This window comes from Trachemys scripta, chromosome 5 (genome assembly GCF_013100865.1).
Source record: "Trachemys scripta elegans isolate TJP31775 chromosome 5, CAS_Tse_1.0, whole genome shotgun sequence".
In the NCBI taxonomy this organism is placed as follows: Eukaryota; Metazoa; Chordata; order Testudines; family Emydidae; genus Trachemys; species Trachemys scripta.
This window is the reverse complement of record NC_048302.1, coordinates 124,575,404-124,594,876: the sequence shown is the minus strand read 5'-3', so window position 1 is coordinate 124,594,876 and position 19,473 is coordinate 124,575,404. Positions and strand designations below refer to the sequence as shown.

At 40.4% G+C, this 19,473-nt stretch overlaps 1 protein-coding gene across 3 annotated transcripts in view; it reads right to left on the bottom strand.

Annotated features, from left to right (window-relative positions):
• Positions 1-19,473, bottom strand: part of CTBP1 (C-terminal binding protein 1) — a 408,882-nt gene that overhangs the window by 172,387 nt on the left and 217,022 nt on the right. Inside the window, exon 1 of one of the 3 annotated variants that reach the window (XM_034770889.1) lies at positions 9,003-9,049. The exons of the other annotated variants lie outside the window; for them this stretch is intronic. Coding sequence (XP_034626780.1) covers positions 9,003-9,009 — 7 coding nt within the window. The 5' untranslated portion in view covers positions 9,010-9,049. Of the gene's footprint in view, positions 1-9,002; positions 9,050-19,473 lie in introns of those variants that run through there. 3 annotated transcript variants of the gene reach the window in all.

Sequence of the window (19,473 nt, the reverse complement as noted above, 5' to 3'; positions counted from 1 at the left end):
AAATTATGGGCCACATCCCCTGGTGGCGTAGGATTGGTATTGCTCCAATCTGAGACAGGATAGATAGATAGAATGAACATACTTTATATGTAGATAAAATTTATATATTTGATGGTGTTGTAGAGGGAGATTTTGACAGCCCAGCAAAAAACGCAGGTCACTGCCAGTAACTGGAATAGCGATTGTTACGCTAACTGCCAAAAGCAGCTAAGCTAGTAGGCCTTTGCAGCAACCTTTGCATAACTAGGCAGGCCAGAAGGGGAAGGGGCGTGATCACGAAAAGTGAGCATGATCCTGTGCCATCCTGTTTTTCTTCTTTTAAACTGCTGAAATATGTGGCTTTGAAAAACAGGAGGAAGTCTGTTTATATTTGACTTCTGGGGTGTGTTTGTCGGTGCGGATAAGACTGCGGACTCTGCAAAAACATCTATTCAACTAATGGCTGAAAACTTCTTGTTTAACTTTTGCCTTTTTTTTTTTTTTGGATTGACAAGCTATGTAACATTAACATGCATAAAAGGGGGAAAAGTCGGAGTTAAGTGGACTCTTCATGGAGACGTCTCAAGATCCCCAGCGGCAGACGGAAGGCTGGCCACTGAAAATTTGTCACTGAACACTTGAAGACCACTCCAGACATATGAGGTAACTATTGATTTGGGGTGCTCTAAACCTGTTACTTGTGTGTTTATGTGCTGGAGACTAAATAAAGTAAATAAAGTAAAAGCTATAAGTGAAAGCACTCGTTTGCACGGTTTATACCAACCACTTGTCAGACAGACGTGCTGTGTCCCTCCCTTGATTTATTTCCTGACACCACTTCACAAAGAGCCCAAGATACCAAGAGCTTTGGGCTCAGAGAACCTGAGTATCACCCTCCCTCACTATTTGTATTCATTTATTCTTTCAGATAGTAAGCTCTGAGGCAGGTACTATATCATCGTACATGATTTTACTGTTCATATATCCTTTGGCCCTGATCCATGTCCAGAGAATACTGTTATATAAACATTAAGTAAGAATAATAATCACTCACATAAAATATGGTACTTCAAAACTTAAAAGCACTAAACAATGCAAAGCAGGTCTAACTTTTCTTCTACAGTAAGTACACAGTGAACTGCATTATAAATAATATTACCCTATTATTATATTTTTGTCTATTCCACCCAAGTATATAGGTAGAGCCCTCCACAGATACAAAATTTGTATCTGCATCTGATCCATGATCTGTAAAAATAGTCCGCAGATTTGTAGGGCTCTATATACAGGTTCTTACACGACACCCATCATAGTAATATTTGGGCCTCTGAGTGCTTTTTGTAATATATATTTCACTATTTGCTTTTGGTATACTTTGAAAATACAAATAGGTTGATGATGGTAAGGTAAACATCAGCCATTAGTTTAGAATATAAAGAAAATATTTTTAAAAAGCACTGACTGACTAACTCTCGCATTATACACCATTTTAAATAGCTGATATCTTCTGACCAGGAGCGGATTTACCATGAAACAAACCGTTCGGTGGCACAGGGCCCCCAACGACAGGGAGGCCCCCAAAATGCAGGACAAATCTCATCTGACAACCTGCCCCCAAGTCCCAGCCGGCAGCGCAGCAGGGCTCAGGCAGGCAGGCTGCCTGCACACCGGGGCTGGTGGCCCTATGCGGTTCCTCGAAGCGGCCGGTTGTTGGCATGTCTGTGTGCCCCTGGTGTGGGGGAGATGGCTCCACGCACTGCCTCCACCCTGGGCAGTGCACGGAGACCCACTGCCCCCCTCCCCCTAAGGGGTGTGCAGAAATGTGCCAGCAGCAGGGCTAAGGTGGCTCCCGACCAGCTCTGCCTCTCTCCCTCTGCACCACTCCCGAAAGTGGACAGCATGTCCCTGTGGTCCCTGGTGGGGGGGGAATGTCTCTCCCCCCCGTCCCCATCCTGCACCCCTGCCCCAGCCCAAAGGCCGCACCCAAACTCCCTCCCAGAGCCCGACCCCTCACGTACCCAAACTCCTTGCCTCAGCCCAGAGCCCGCACCCAAACTGTCTCCCAGAGCCCAACCCCCACACCTCTCCTGCACTCCAACCCCCTGCCCCAATCAAGGTACCTCACGTTATTTTCATTTACGTCCCATGACTTATAATAAAGGAGGAGGAGGAAGAAAAAAAGAATGAAAAAATGAGGGGTGGGGGGGAGATAAGAGCAAATGTTATTTTTTTGGCTGGGTCTCGAGGGGGCCCCCCTCGAAAATGAAGCTGCATACAGGCCCCACTAACTCTAAATCTGCCACTGCTTCTGACCTGTCCTTGGTTAGGCTGACCTACATGAAATTTGATTCCAACAATGCATTAATTTCCTGCTGAACACAGCATTGCCTTCAATAGGGAAAATCTATTTAATAAATGGACACTGACAACTCTGCTTTAGGCTTAGAACAGTTTTTTAAATTAACTTCGGAATTTAAATTCCAACTTGACAAGAGAAAAAACTGATTTTAATCCAATTTTGGTTTCAGAATGAATAAGCATTATTCTGTTTGGTAGGATCCACTAAAACAAACACTCACATTTTCCTCAAACCAGTAAATGGCACATTTTTTAAAAAAAATCTCTTTTATAAAGTAAGCAAAGTCTGTTGTCACATTACTTGTTAAGAATAAAGTTACTCATCATAGTTTCCGTGGCAGTGGAAGCAATAGTTAAGACTGAGTTCCATTCAATATTGTCATCTTCTCAAATTGCTGGGGCTGAAATTTCTCCATGCTTGTATTATGGGCTGGATTCTGTCTGCTGATAAAGCTTATTTTGTATTACAGTAAACAGGGAATTAACGCAAAAAATAATCACTTTAAAATTAAGACAGACAATGAGTATGGCTTTATGGCTGTCAGTATATGCTAACTACTTATGCTAAACAATCTGTTCCACCTTGCATTTTGCTGTGACGCTGGGAGTACCTCTCTCAGACCTGAAGAGCTCTGTGTGACTTGAAAGCTTCTCTCTCTCTCTCTCCCCACAACAGAAGTTGGTCCAATAAATGATATTATCTCACCCACCTTGTCTCTGTAATATCCTGGGACTGACATGGCTATAATTACACTGCATACTTCAGAGAAAGACAGTTGAGGACCCCTGGGGGAGATGGTTCTATTATCATACAAATTCACTTTATTCTGACCTATGGGGATGCAAAGGAGAGCTGACACCGAGGTAGGTTTAAAGAGTTTTTGAAATGCTGAAGGAATTGAAAAGACAAATCTTGATTGGATGGTGCATGTATATGTTTTACATTATAATGTCTTCAATGTCTCTAATATTGGGAAAGGGACAGAGATTAGATATTGCATCTACATAAACAGAATGTTATGAATAGAATTTATGACTCCATAGAAAACATGCACCTACTATGGTAATATAAGAGTCATATACAACACTTCAAAGTAATGTCAAAGATTGTTAGGTATATAAATCAGGAATGAGAGAAAGGAGGATGACACAGAAGTGCGCACATTGATTAGAGATGGGCTTCTGAGAGATGGTGATTCTAACAGAAGGTGAGTGGGAACTAACCTGAAGATGGAATGACATGAACCGCTGAGCTTGAAGATGTAAGTAGTTACTAATTAAATCATGCTGATGATACACAGACAGTAGTTAAACCTGTAACTAACTGCAAGACTGTACCTAATTTAGCCACACTGTTGCCCAGAGTTAGACTAGAAATACTTTTATATGGTATATTTTTTATTTAATCTGTTTTTCTCTGTTGTCTAATAAACTTTTCTTAAAGAGCTGTTTGACCTTGGGCTGTTTTAATGATAAATTTACTGTGGTTCATTCTAATGTGAGGTAGAGGGGACTCTGGACCTAAGCATTGATCTTGGCTTCTGAAAGGCACAGACCAGGCTCCTACTCCATAAAGACTCTGGCTCCAGCTCTGGTTTCAGTCAGCCAAAAGTACAGAAAAAGCCTTCAGAAAACAGATGAGAGGTGAGCGTGAGGAGCTAAAGTGAGAGCTTGTTCTCAACTCAACGAAAGGTTTTTGGAAAGTTTGAGTAGAATCGTTTCAATTTTTTTTTTTTAAATTATGAGTGAAAATAAAATAGAATACATTCCACCTGAAATTGTGTTTACCCAACTAAAAATGGCTCGGTTTACAAATCTTACACTTGATTTGTTTTATAGAACTTGCTAAAGAAGGAACTAAAAATCCAGTTTAATCTTTAGAAAACAGGTTTGAGATTTTTAAAGTACTGAATATTTTCTATTTAGTCTTTCACAAGAACCTTAACATAGAGTATGTGGAACACTGCACAGAGAATCAGGCCTGAGACGGGCCTTCCTCAGGTAAGGAATACTATGTTAAAGAGGTCTTTGCATTTCTTACATCTTCTTACTTCATTACATTAAAATAGGGAAATTAAAAAACAAAAATTAACACAACATTAAGGTATCTGACAGGGTGGACTGACACCGCACTGGAACTGAGAGTTAACCCTTCCCTGCTGGCAGAGGAAGCCACGTCCCTGAGGCTCTGCTGGGCATGCTCCAACCAGGAGTCAAGCATAAAAGCCTGCAGAACTGCTCAGTCAGGGCTGATGAAGGAGGACACCCAGCAGAAGCTCCAGCCCAGGAGCAGTTGCAACCCTTACAGGAGAGAGCTGAAGAGCCAGGAAGTGGGCCCAGAGACTGGCTGCTGTTGGAACCCCAGGGAGCACCAGGTGCTGAGGAACCTGAAGACCCTGATGCCACAGGGACTGCTACATTTGGAGGACTGGTAGGAAGTGACCCAGGGAAGGGAGTGGTATCTCCCACCACTCTGAGGGCAGCGTGTTGCGGTAGGATTCCCCGCTGACCCGTGGCGGATCACGCCATCACTGACAGGGCCCTGGGTCGGAGCCCGGTGAAGATGAGTGGGCCCGGGCTCTCCTACTGGGGGTCTCTAAACCCCCACCCCCTTTTTTGTCATGACATAGTTCACTGACCCCTCTCTCACCCCAAAGGAGATAGACTAACTCCGGCCGCTGGGCCACGCTATCCTACGAGGGGAAAAGAATTGAGAGATACTCTGGCCCTGGGGCCCCGCTGCTTTAGGAGCGCACTATAGGGACTCCGGCCACTAGGCTGTGCTATCCTACCCAGGGAGGTGGATTTGAGGGACTCTGGCCATTGGGCCATACAGCCCTGACTACCGGGGAGGTAGTAAGACCGACATAGATGCAGGGAGGCAGGGTTAACCTCACTCCCCCTTGAATCAAAGAAAAACACAGAAAAAAAATTTTTAAGGATAAAAACTGTTTATAGAGCACCAATAGTTGCAGCCTATGGCAGATTCTTTTGGGGGACTTGGATGTGTTCTTCTATCCTTAATACAAAACACAGATTTCCCTTTAGCGAAATACAATCTTTGGTTTTCTAATTTGAATTACCCTGATTTACAAACAAACAAAATTGGTTTAAATTACAATTATAAAAAATTTGTGAATGATGTGAATTCAAGAAATAATTTATGAAGATTAAAAAAAAACTCTTGAAATCTAAGAGCTTATTTTCAGCACAGGAATAATTCAGCCACATTTTACCTATATAGTATTTTCTAGTTATACTTCTATTGTTCACTGTAAATCTTTAAACACTATATTACTAACAAGCACCAGTTGTGCTAGTATAGGAGTTAACATTGCAGAGCCAGAAGTTTGTCTGTTTCATTTCTAAGCCTTAAAAAGCAGCATGAATTTTGTGTTTATATATAACAAATAGTGTTATTACATTAGCAAAGTTTGTCACTTATACAATGTGAAAAAATAACCACAGTAATAGATTTAAGGTAATTTTAGCATCTGAGTTAAAATTTGTTGTACGGAAGAATAAAGTTTAGACATTTCCCTCCCTCCCCGCAAAAAAAAAAAAAAATAAAATAAAATAATTCAACTTCAGTGCTTGTCCATGTGCAGCAAACATAGATTTGACTTCCCTTTTTTATGAGGGGCTTAAAATCCATGCAACAATACATTAGAAATATATTAAGGGACTAAACCTAGCTGGGTATTAAACGGTTTTCAAAAAAAGAAAGGATAAACATTTCACAATTATGCACGGACAAGCACTGAAAATGGTAATGCCATACAGTTAAAGTTTTAAACACTGTCTTTAACACACAGTAGATACTTAGATGTCCATTTTCCATTATTTGCACCTGACTGTTTTTAACCCACAATTTTGCCATTGCAAACAAACACAGGTACAAGTTGAGGGACCAGATTGAGAACTGTGAAAGTTTGGCCCTTAACGTTCAAGAAAAAAAAAAATCTATATTTGCTTTATTTTCTCTTGGTAAGTGATGTCATCTTTTTTGAAATATGAGAAAGCATTTTGAATAGTGTAAAATAAATACTGTTACCTAAATTCTGTTTATGTAGGTGCAATATCTAATCGCTGTCCCAAGAAACACCCTTTTCCTGCAGTAATACCAACATGAGGGGCCAAAGCATGTGTGTGTGTGTATGTGTCTCTCTCTCTCTCTCTCTCTCACACACACACACACACACACACACAGCGTGCCCGAGATAATGCACTTCACTTAGGGCTGGTCTTCACTACAGGGAGATTGACGCTGCTGAAATTGATTTAGCAGATCTAGTGAAGAACCACTAAATCAATGGCAGAGTGCTCTCTGGTCGACCCCAGTACTTCAGCTTCCCGAGAAGATTAAGGTAAGTGGACAGAAGAACATCTCCTGTCAACGCAGCGCACTGAAGACAACCTAAGTCAACCTAAGCTATGTCGACTCCAGGAAGCCACAATTCATCTCAATCATGCAGATTTGTGGGGCTTCATATGCATCTTTCTGCAGGAATGACAGTTCTGTTAATCCCCTGCCATGCTGCCATTGGATGGGTCCACCTGTGGCTGGTCAGTGGCAACTTTAAAGGGAGACAATAGAGCTCCACTGTATTACCTTTTGTCACAACATTCACAATGAAATCCTCAAGCTCTCCAGGATCAATACCTTGGAAAAGGGGTTCACACCTACTCCACTCCCTCCCTGAACCATGAAGTTGGGAAATAGGGGGCCCAACTCACTTTGGCACCTGTAGCCTTTTCCTCTGGAGGCCTGAGACAGTAACTGGTTAGTGACGCAAAAACAGCTTCAAGACAAAGTATTGTTCATTCTTTCACTCAAAGATTGAAGAGTTAAAACCACAAAGTAAATAGGCAGGCTGAAGCCAAGAGATCCCATAGGGTTTCCATCTCTGACTGAAGCTATTCCAGGTGATTCCTCCCTCTGCCTCCCCAACATGACAATGTCATTTTCTTAAATTATCCCATTAAAATCTCCCAGCTAGCTTTCAATAGTCACTGGGAGATCCATGCCGATTCCGGGAGACTCCCGGCCAATCCTGGATGGTTGGCATCCCTAAGTCAAACTGTGGTTGGACCGCATGCTTCCACTCAGAGTGATGTACAGGAAACCAGGCCTGTCAACTAAGGGGTGCACTCAAGAAGAACAAAAAGGGTTCTGTGGTGCAGCTCACCCAGTAACTATGATAGGTGGTGATCCTCCTGAGTGTACTTGATACTACAGCCTTCACAATTTACACTCATAATATCCTGTATAATTCTGGCTATAAAATTGCCAAAGAGATGGAAACCATGAAGCTTGACAGACAACATGCTCAACAGTATCTTCTTTCTTTCTTTATCCTCCTTCAACTTCAAGTGCACAGGGCAGCTATCAGTTTTCAACATTTATTGCAGTCTTGTGCTGGTCTGCTCAGACTTGTGTGTGTCATGTTGATGAATTTGGCTTTTTTCTCTATTCTGCATAATGTTTCTCTCTGTCACCCTCTTTCTCTCTTCCTAGATGATGTCCACATTATCACTTGATGTGGAGTCATGCTGGTGGCATCCTTAAAGTATGTTCTAAATATGTCTATCATTGTCTTTTTACCACGTTTGGTGCTTTAGTTTGGTTTGCTCTACTTAGTAGACATATTTATAGTATTTGCAGCATATAAACTGATACAATTCCAGTAATCTAGAGGATTCATATCAGTCATGAAGTGTTCACAGCATATTTTCAGTCAAGCAAATGGATAACAACATACTTATTAAGTAGTAGTAATTGAATTATCTGTTCTGTTTGAATCAGTGCCCAAGGAAGTTGCTACAGATCATCATTGACATTGGTGGTAAGTATTTGAAACTTGAAAAGATCAGGGACAAGCATTAATAGAATCTCACATCATCTAGAAAGCTATCTGGTAAATCTACTGTAGGGGACAAGAATGGATTCTCTCATTTTCTTTGGCAGTGCTACTGATTATATTCAGGAAGAATCTCTTGTAGGGAAAACAATACAAAACTTCCCAGGGCAAATCAGTATGCTCAGCTTTACACACATCACATTAGTGATTTAGTAACATTTGTTTATACACCACAAAGATCCCTGCAAGCAGCTGCATGAAACATCAGATGAGCAAAGTATAACAGTGTCTAAAGTCTATTCTCTAAATTTGATGTTAGTTCAGTCTGTAAAAGACTGGATGCAGAAGATGTTGCAGTTTTAAATTTGAATCTGCTAGACAGGAAACTCCTACAGTTTGCCTTGGTTATGGACTTGAAGATCTAATATGTCTTTTCTGTTTCTTTCTCTTATAAGCCAACATTTTAAAAGTCAAATGAAATGCCTATGAATTTTTGTTATTCAAGCTGCCAAAGAAGGAGAGAGAGAGAGAGAGAGAGAGAGAGAGAGAGAGAGAAAAACATCTTCAACCTTTTGGCAGTGTCCACTGCATTAACTGTCAGGATAGAATAACCACCAATCAAGAATACAAATTCACTGGGAAATGTATTTAGACACTAATAAAATAAAAACATTTAAGGGGATTTAAAGGCAATCAAAGACCATCTCCCCATAGCAGGCTTAAAAAAAATCTCAAATATTCTACAGTAACTAATGGACAAAGCATAATGGCAGGCAAGTTTAGTTGTGTTATGAAAACACTGACCTTCCATTCAACTACCAAAGACAAACCACCATCAGAGACGGGATTCAAAGACTGAGATCATGGAAGCACTACAGAAGAGAAAAATATAAATCAGTCAGGGAAAATTCAAGTTCAAATCATTACACAGACTCTAGTTTTTAAATGTCCTCACTTTCCCATCCTTTTTATCAACACAGGAGACTAGCTTAAGTAAACAGAAATCTTAGTCCTGATAAAACAAATTACTTGTGTCTTCTTCCCTCTTCACCAAGCATGAGCTATTATGAAGATGTCTTCCTTTAGTCCAATAGGCCTTTTACTTCTATGCTCTCTTAACTTTGTAGCCTTGTCTACATTAGAGAACTTTTACAAAAATGTGCTATTACTGGAGAGAATCCTGAAGAAAGCAACAAAAACAAAAATAAAAGCTTTAGAAAACCTGACCTATAAGGAAAGGATTAAAAAACTGGGTATGTTTAGTTTTGAAAAAAAGACGACCCACCAAGTCTTCAAATCTGATAAAAAGAGCTGTTATAAAGATGAGTTGCTCTCCACGCTCACTTAATCTGCATCAGATTTGAGTTAGATATTAGGAAGACTTTCTAACTCGTGTTAGATATTTAAGCTGTGGAATAGGCCTCAAATCAGATTGTGGAATCCCTATCATTGGCAATTTTTAACAACATGTTGAACACATACCTTCCAATGGTTTTCAACCTGTGGGTATCTGCAGACTATGTTTAAGATTTCCAAAGGAGTCTACACTGCCTTTTGACATTTTTCAGGGGTCAGCAAATGGAAAAAAAAAATTGAAAACCACTGGTCTAGATCTATTTGGCCCTGCCTCAGTGCAGGGGGCTGGATTTGATGACGTCTAAGGGTTCCTTCCAGCCCTACATTTCTGATTCTGTTTATTCCCATGTCAGCTCCATCAATGTATACATGATTAGAACTCCTAGTGTAGGTGCTACTCCAGGTCCCAGAGATGTGTTCAGCATTGTGTCAACTGGAAGTAGGTCGGGAAGAGTCAACTGTGGGTCAGAAGATGAGAACTTTGTCTCGCCATCATCCAGATCAGTAATATTTGAAGTAGGGTAGAAGAGCTAGCAGTTTCTCATGATTAATGGCCATGCTGACTCCTAAGAGACTCCTAGACATGGGATTGTGATCCCTACTGGAACTTTAAGTTGCTGTCAGGATATGATGCTCCTCACTTGGATTTACTTGGGAAGCAAAAAGGGCAGAGTTCAGCCACTTCAAAGAAGCTAATTAGGTCTGATTCAACAAGGATGCCATCTCTGGTACAAAAATATCTACCCTGTTCCTAATTGTGGGTTGGAAGCTCCTTTGCTCAGAGGAAACTGCTTTGTTATCTGAACATCTTTCTGAAATGAGACATTTAAGTGATCTCCAACATATATGGCTCCACGAAGAGCCAGAGAGAGCCTCAAAATCAGAGTGAAAATTCTCAGCTTGTTCAAGCATGATTAGAAAGAGCAGGTAACAGAGACATGTAATAATTTTCTGCATGCGACACCTATGGGCATTTCTTTCTGGTAGAACCCATCACAGCTCAATGGATAAATAATGTAAACACGATAAGTTGCCATAAATGGTTCAAATATACAAAAGAGAAAGATGGCAGAGCAATTTCACCCTGACTTACTCCAGCAGAGGAAGGAAGCAACACTGCCCTGTGGAGGAAAAGGGAAAAAGTTAGCCAGCAGGTGGGTGCCAAAAAGCTCTATTCTCATTGGCTGGTATCTGCCTATGAAACATACAGAGGATGAAATAACTCAACACTCTTCACTAGTTTAGTGGGTCACAGAAGGCAAACAAACATACTCACTCCAAACTTAGACCCTTTCCAACAAACCTTCACTGACACATTTTTAAACTATGAATTGTATGTACTATTCCAGGTTTATTTTTAATAAACATTAACACAGTTTTCTGAGATACTCTATGATGATCCCTGCAAATCTATATTCTGTAGTACAAATTAAAACTACTTCTCAAGCATAAGATTGGGATTCTAATGCATAAACTGAATGAATTTTAATTCATGGCTAATTAAGTGAAATTTAATTCATAATTCATTTCATTTTAACTCACAAATTCTCACTCAAAGAGAAAGTGTGCACCTGACTCCCATATTGCAAGTCAATATTGTTAATCCCTCAGGAAATCACCGCTCAAAATCTCCTTTGTCTTGTCTATGCTACAGGGCCTACAGCAGTACAGCTTGTCTATGCTACAGGGCCTACAGCAGTACAGCTACAGCGCCACAGCTATGCTGCACTAACCCCATAGTGTAGACGCAGCTTACAGCAACCAAAGTGGTTTTTCCAATCACTGTGTGTAATCCACCTTCTCAAGCCATGGTAGTTAGGTCAATAGAAGCATTCTTCCATCGACCTAACTGCATCTATGCCAAGGGTAGGTCAGAATAGCTGTGTCATTCAAGAATATAGTTATGTTGATCTAAATTTTAAGTGTAGACCAGGCTGTACGGTAGTAAGGAGTAACATCTGCATAAGAGCAAAGCATGTCTCCAAACAGTTGTCAATGTGCTAATTCCTTAAGAACCAAAGGAAACGGATATTCAGGTCGTTTAGTCAGCTAGGCTATTTTAATATTTCTAGCAATAATTCTGAAGTTGTGAACCTGAATATTTGAAGCATGTATAAAGACATAGAAGCTGCTAAGAAAATCAGGTTCGACTTTGGCTAACAAGTCTTATACTGAAAAAACCACACAAGGTGGTAGATGTGTGTGTATGTAGGTGAGAGGGATTTCTTTCCTTCTTTATGAATGACCTGATGAGCCATTCAAGCCCTCCACTGAATGAACAGTGATCTCAAGTAGCAGGTTTGAGTTACTATAAATGGGTTGTTTATATACAATAAACAATGCCATTTTTGTAGATTTTTATATTTACAATACTGTCAGTGAATATTTAAAAGAAAGTTTGGGCACCTTGCATATTCATTTATGTTATCTTGGAGCAACATTTATAATTAACTTTCCTTAAAACCCTGATGTTATTGGTTTCACCATATTATTCCCAAACCACACTGTACAATCAAGAAGTAGAAGCTGGGCTGGGAAAAGATTTTCCAGCTATGAGTCCTATGAATAAAAATTAATTAATTAATACTTTTCACTTAGAATCCTAGAATATCAGGGTTGGAAGGGACCACAGGAGGTCATCTAGTCCAACCCCCTGCTCAAAGCAGGACCAATCCCCAACTAAATCATCCCAGCCAGGGCTTTGTCAAGCCTGACCTTAAAAACCTCTAAGGAAGGAGATTCCACCGCCTCCCTAGGTTACCCATTCCAGTGCTTCACCACCATCTTAGTGAAAAAGTTTTTCTTAATATCCAACCTAAACCTCCCCCACTGCAACTTGAGACCATTAGTCCTTGTTCGGTCATCTGGTACCCCTGAGAACAGTCTAGATCCATCCTCTTTGGAATCTTCTTTCAGGTAGTTGAAAGCAGCTATCAAATCCCCTCTAATTCTTCTCTTCTGCAGACTAAACAATCCCAGTTCCCTCAGCCTTGCCTCATAAATCATGTGCTCCAGCCCCCTAATCATTTTTGTTGCCCTCCGCTGGACTCTTTCCAATTTTTCCACATCCTTCTTGTAGGGTGGGGCCCAAAACTGGACACAGTACTCCAGATGAGGCCTCACCAGTGCTGAATAGAGGGGAATGATCATGTCCCTCAGTCTGCTGGCAATGTCCCTACTTATACAGCCCAAAATGCCGTTAGCCTTCTTGGCAACAAGGGCACACTGCTGACCCATATCCAGCTTCTTGTCCACTGTAACCCCTAGGTCCTTTTCTGCAGAATTGCTGCCTAGCCATTCGGTCCCTAGTCTGTAGCAGTGCATCGGATTCTTCCATCCTAAGTGCAGGACTCTGCACTTGTCCTTCTTGAACCTCATCAGATGTCTTTTGGCCCAATCCTCTAATTTGTCTAGGTCCCTCTGTATCCTATCCCTAGCCTCCAGCATATCTACCACTCCTCCCAGTTTAGTGTCATCTGCTAACATGCTGAGGGTGCAGTCCACGCCATCCTCCAGATATTTAATGAAGCTATTGAACAGGACCGACCCTTGGGGCACTCCGCTTGATACCGGCTGCCAACTAGATATGGAGCCATTGATCACTACCCGTTGAGCCCGATGATCTAGCCAGCTTTCTATCCACTTTATAGTCCATTCATCCAGCTCGTACTTCTTTAACTTACTGGCAAGAATACTCTGGGAGACCGTATCAAAAGCTTTGCTAAAGTCAAGGAATAACACGTCCACTGCTTTCTCCTCATCCACAGAGCCAGTTATCTCATCATAGAAGGCAATTAGGTTAGTCAGGCATGACTTGCCCTTGGTAAACCCATGCTGACTGTTCCTGATCACTTTCCTCTCCTTCAAGTACTTCAGAATTGATTCCTTGAGGACCTGCTCCATGATTTTTCCAGGGACTGAGGTGAGACTGACTGACCTGTAGTTCCCCGGATCCTCCTTCTTCCCTTTTTTAAAGATGGGCACTACATTCGCCTTTTTCCAGTCATCCGGGACCTCCCCCCATCACCATGAGTTTTCAAAGATAATGGCCAATGGCTCTGCAATCACATCCACCAAATCCTTTAGTACCCTCGGATGCAGCGCATCCGGCCCCCTGGGCTTGTGCTCGTCCAGCTTTTCTAAATAGTCCTGAACACCTCTTTATCCACAGAGGGCTGGTCACCTTCTTCCCATGCTGTGCTGCCCAATGCAGAAGTCTGGGAGCTAATCTTGTTCGTGAAGACAGAGGCAAAAAAGCATTGAGTACATTAGTTTTTCCACATCCTCTGTCACTAGGTTGCTTCCCTCATTCAGTAAGGGGTCCACACTTTCCTTGACCACCTTCTTGTTGCTAACATACCTGAAGAAACCCTTCTTGTTACTCTTAACATCTCTTGCTAGCTGCAACACCAAGTGTGATTTCGCCTCCCTGATTTCGCTCCTGCATGCCTGAGCAATATTTTTATACTCCTCCCTGGTCATTTGTCCAATCTTCCACTTCTTGTAAGCTTCTTTTTTGTGTTTAAGATCAGCAAGGATTTCACTGTTAAGCCAAGCTGGTCACCTGCCATATTTATTATTCTTTCTACACATCGGGATGGTTTGTTCCTGCAACTTCAATAAGGATTCTTTAAAATACAGCCAGCTCTCCTGGACTCCTTTCCCCCTCATGTTATTTTCCCAGGGGATCCTGCCCATCAGTTCCCTGAGGGAGTCAAAGTCTGCTTTTCTGAAGTCCAGGGTCTGTAATCTGCTGCTCTCCTTTCTTCCTTGTGTTAGGATCCTGAACTCTACCATCTCATGGTCACTGCCTCCCAGGTTCCCATCCACTTTTGCTTCCCCTAATTCTAATTCTAAATCTAATTCTAATACTAATTCTTCCCTGTTTGTGAGCAGCAGGTTAAGAAGAGATCTGCCTCTAGTTGGTTCCTCCAGCACTTACACCAGGAAATTGTTCCCTTCACTTTTCAAAAAACTTCCTGGATTGTCTGTGCACTGTTGTATTGCTCTCCGAGCAGATATCTATGTCATCCACACTTTATAAGTATTAGACTTTTAATCATACCGATTGGGAAACTGGTAATTTGAATTGCTCACAATCACAGAGGAAGTCTGTGGCAAAGCTAGGAACAGAACTCAGATTTTCTGACCCACTGTTGTGCATTTTGACTAACAGATGATTTTTTCCCCTCATCTCTGGCAGGAAACTAAGAAATGACAGTCTGTAATTATTTCCAGTTTGGTTCTTCTGCCATTTCCCCCCAGGCACAAGATTTTAGAGGGACCAGATTGGATCTGCTCCATTTCCCCATGTCTCCAACTCACCGGGTATAGTGGCTTGGGAATTTCTGGTTTAATTTTGGGATTGCATCTGATCCATATAAAAAATAAATCTCCACAAATTTGGCATAGCTTCACAAGACTGGCAGTTTCTTCTCAAGAAAGTTCTAGAACTAAAAATAGTTATTTTAGCTAAGGGCTATTAGCCACTGATGAGCGAAGTGAGGAAGGTTGGACAGCACCTGCCTCCATTATGCATTGATTTGAGCACAATGCCATCAAAGCAGCTCACTTTCTTCATTACCAAACCCTGAATAAAATATTTTATACAATTTTTTTTACGTTTCGAGAGAGTAATCCCTGTGATTGTTTCAGGGAAGATTATATATTAGAGGGCTGGCAGCTAAGGAGACAAGATATGCTATAACAAGGAACATAGAAAAATATTTAAGTACAGAATAGCATTTCTTTTTTAAATTTTTGATTTATGAAACCACTATTGCATACCGCAATATTTTGCTAAGTCTGACATGATTTTTTAGATAAGATGCTCAGTCTAAAAGTTACAGCACTTGTGCATTATAGGGCACTTTGGAACTTCAGAAACTGAAAGTACCTCTACCCTGACATAACACGACCCGATACAACACAAATTCGGATATAACACGGTAAAGCAGCGCTCGGGGGAGGGAGGGGGGGCTGCACACTCCGATGGATCAAAGCAAGTTCGATATAACCCAGTTTCACCTATAATGCGGTAAGATTTTTTGGCTCCCGAAGACAGTGTTATATTGGGGTAGAGATGTAGTAGTCATTAAAGATAAAAATCTCCAAGCAAATAATATATCAACAGCTATATTTCTTTCTAATATGATTAAAATCTTTACAGGCACCATATTTTCAAATTTCTATGCAAATATATGGAAGTAAAATGAACCTCATGTGCATAAATGCTAGTATTTTACATTTGACAGATTTCCATGTTTAAAGTTCTTTAAAAGTAGGTGCTTCTTTTAAAGTATTTTACTCTGCTTAGAGTAGTATCATTACCAATTTCATATATTTTGAGAGAGAAGAGAAATAGACAAGGTTCTATTTTTCATATATAGTGTATATGTAAGTTCTTTGGGGGCAGCAACTCTCACTCTCTCTCTTTATATACATAGACGTGTATAAGCTTGGTTGCTCAGGCAGCCCTGGCTTGAGGGAAGCCTGACCAAATTCACAGTAGTGCCCCAGAATCTGGAGCTGACATTATTTTGGTTATATTGATCTGCCCCCAAAAAGTTAGTCTAATTCAGATGAATATGATCAAAATAATCTCAGTACCACAGCTCCAGCTTCTGGGGGCAGCACTGTGAATGGGGTCAGTCTACCCTCAAGCTAAGGATGCCTGTGTCACCAAGCTCTGATCAAAGGGTGAGAGCCACTGGAAGCCTTGGTGAACATGTTTTTCTTATCCACGGTTTTCAAGACAGAGTGAGATGTGTGAGAGGTTTCCACCGCTTCTTCACCAGCAGTTCCAAATTAGGTTGCAAGAGTACAGCAACCCTGTTAGGCAGCACCAGCTATTTTCCCATAGGAGCCCTTGAAAGAACTTCATGCTTCCAGGAGATGGACCAGGCTAGTAGTGGAAAGAAAATATATGGAATACTCAGTTGGGTTACTCTTTGAGAATGGAAACTGCTCGTTCTAACACATTTTTTCATTTTTTGTTGTTACAGTACATTCTTTTTGATGTTTTTAATTTTGCCTGGACAGACTCACTACTTCTGAACTCTGAAGCTGAAAAAGCAAACTGCCAAATCATAAGCATATCTGGTAAAGAGGCTTTGTAAATTCAATGTCGCTTTATTTAGCTTGGATTACGCCTACATTTCATCATTTAACTGAGAATGCATTATGTTCATTAAAAAATCTCCATACAACACATACATAATGTTAAAAACAAAACAAAACAAAACAAAAAAAACAACCAACAACAATGACTGATCACCCACTAGCTGACAGGTATGTTAGTTCTTGTGAGTTAAAATGAGAATGTGTGTTTCAGGACTGTTTGCTTAAATGTAATTTGAGTTGCACAGCAATTTTTACCACTGTGATTCTCACATATGGTACAAAGAGTATCCTGCTAAGTATTGTAAAATGTGTAATTACTTGAGTTAATGTTGATTTAACTTCTATTTTAATGTTCAGAATCTCAGATTAAGGTAGCTGGAAAAATTAAAAAACAAATAAAAAACTTCAGTGATGTGTTTCTCATTAATGGACTAAAAATTGCAACAAGTCCTTAATAGCTGCTTAAGCACTTGCAATGACTCAGTTAACTACAGAATAACATAGATGACAAAACATCGGTGGAAAAGGAATCTTTCCAAATATACAATACTTGGGAAGCCTGACAGTCAAAGAAATTGCCAACACTCTTTAGGAAAGCTGAATCCAAGAAAGAAAAACTGAGGCATTAACACAATCCAGATAACATTATTCTCTAGAGTCTTTGTAGGGATATCCTTTCACTCAGTTAGCAGAAGCTCAAAAAGAAAAAACAGAGTAACAGAAAGGACTCTAAAAAAAAAAAAAAGAACAGGAGTACTTGTGGCACCTTAGAGACTAACAAATTTATTAGTCTCTAAGGTGCCACAAGTACTCCTGTTCTTCTTTTTGCGGATACAGACTAACACGGCTGCTACTCTAAAACCTGTCAGAAAGGACTCTAAGTTCCAAATGGAAGGAAGGCTGATAAAAGATAAGAACATACAAACGGTCATACTGGGTCAGACCAATGGTCCATCTTGCCCAGTATCCTGTCTTCAAATAGTGCCAAATGCCAGGTGATTTAGAGGGAAATGAACAGAACAGGTAATTATTAAGTGATCCTTCCCCTGCCCATTCCCAGCTTCTGGCAAACAGAGGCTAGGGACATTTCAGAACATGGTTTTGTATCCCTTCCCATCTTGGCTAATAGCCATTGATAGATCTGTCCTCCATGAACGTATCTAGTTCTTTTTTGAACCCTTTTAAGTTTCCTTTGATTTTTTTTTTTTTTTAATATATGTTGGTGGTGGTGATTGCTTTTGTTTTTGTTTGGTTTTTCCTTTTGCTCCTCTAGGAGATTCTTAGAACCAAGAGTCCTCTATTTGCAGACCCCAATGCCAGGGCTTCACAAACTGTTGGAATAAACAAAGAGTAGTGTTTAGAACAGAAGATTACAAGCAATATCTGATCATACTTTAAGTCCATGAGATAAAATCTTTAGACACAGGTCATGTAGAAAGTGATCAGTATGTAAACAGTTGTGAAGGAATATCAAAGAGTAAACATACACAATTAGTAACAAAGATGGGATAACTGAAGGCCCAAAAGCATTTAAAAAACCCATACAGAGCTTTCCATCTCCTCTCAGGAAATGGATTAAGCATGGAGCCTAGCTTTTCCAACTGTATTCAAGGAATAGCATTATCATACCTTTGCATAACAGACCTTTATTCAAGGCACAGAAAGAAAGTCAAGAACAAATTCTATACATAAAAAGGTCATATTAAAAACAGTCTTTCCTGAAACATATGAAAGAATTAGTGTAACAGCTGGCTCCTTCCAAAATATGAGGATTCATCAGACAGTTTACTCAACCAGCTGAAATGGAGAAATTATCCCATGTCAACCCTCAGGGTTTCTTAGTGCACTGTATACTACAGAAACATTTGTACTAACTGAATTCCCCAGTCAGGTTTAATATTTCAGTGACAACAGCCATCAATATGGGAAATTCACCAACATTCAGTCATCAACCAGATGCTGAAAATAATAGAATTCTTTATTTGCCTAAACCGTTATATTCTATACAACTTAAATTGTATGATTAAATGTCAGAACATTTTTAAGCAAGGTGGTGGGGTGGTGGCAGAAGGGGGAAATTCTAAGGTTTTAAATGCTAATAGTTGCAATTCCAACCTTTAAATCATATAACCACAAAGAACAATGTTGCAGATTACTGATAAGGTAGGTTAAAAACGTTGATTACGTTTGCCATATATTGCAAACCACAGTAAAAGCAGCAACTGACAGGATTGTTGATGAATCTCTTTTACGTGTACTGATTCATGCTGTGTGGGTATGATTTTCTATTTCCTTTACTAAAATGATCTCTCTTGCTTTCTCTCTCTCTGTGTACGTACCGAACTAGCAACACCAACCCACCACCACATCTTTTTCTTCTGTCCACAGGTGTTTCTTTTGTAGTAACAACCTTATCCTATGAGTGACTGAAATACAATTCTTAAAATAAACACAACAACCTGCAGCAAAGAATCAAAGAATTCTTCCCCTCCCATCTACAAGGATATTTTTTGCAGTCAAGGACGAGGCGTGCCATAGTGTGATGCATGTAATAAAATAAAGTGTTTATAATAGTATCATATTATACATATATAATAGTATCACATTATACATATATAATTACAGGACAGCTGCATTTCTCTCCTCTTTCTGATCTTGCCCTTACCAGTCTCAGTGTGGAACCTGTGTACACTACTTCATTCATATCAACCACTTATCGACCTGAAGGATGAACTGGCTTTAGGGCACCTACACTTCTTCCCTTCAGAAACCTGCAGTCAGTGATAAATGACCAACC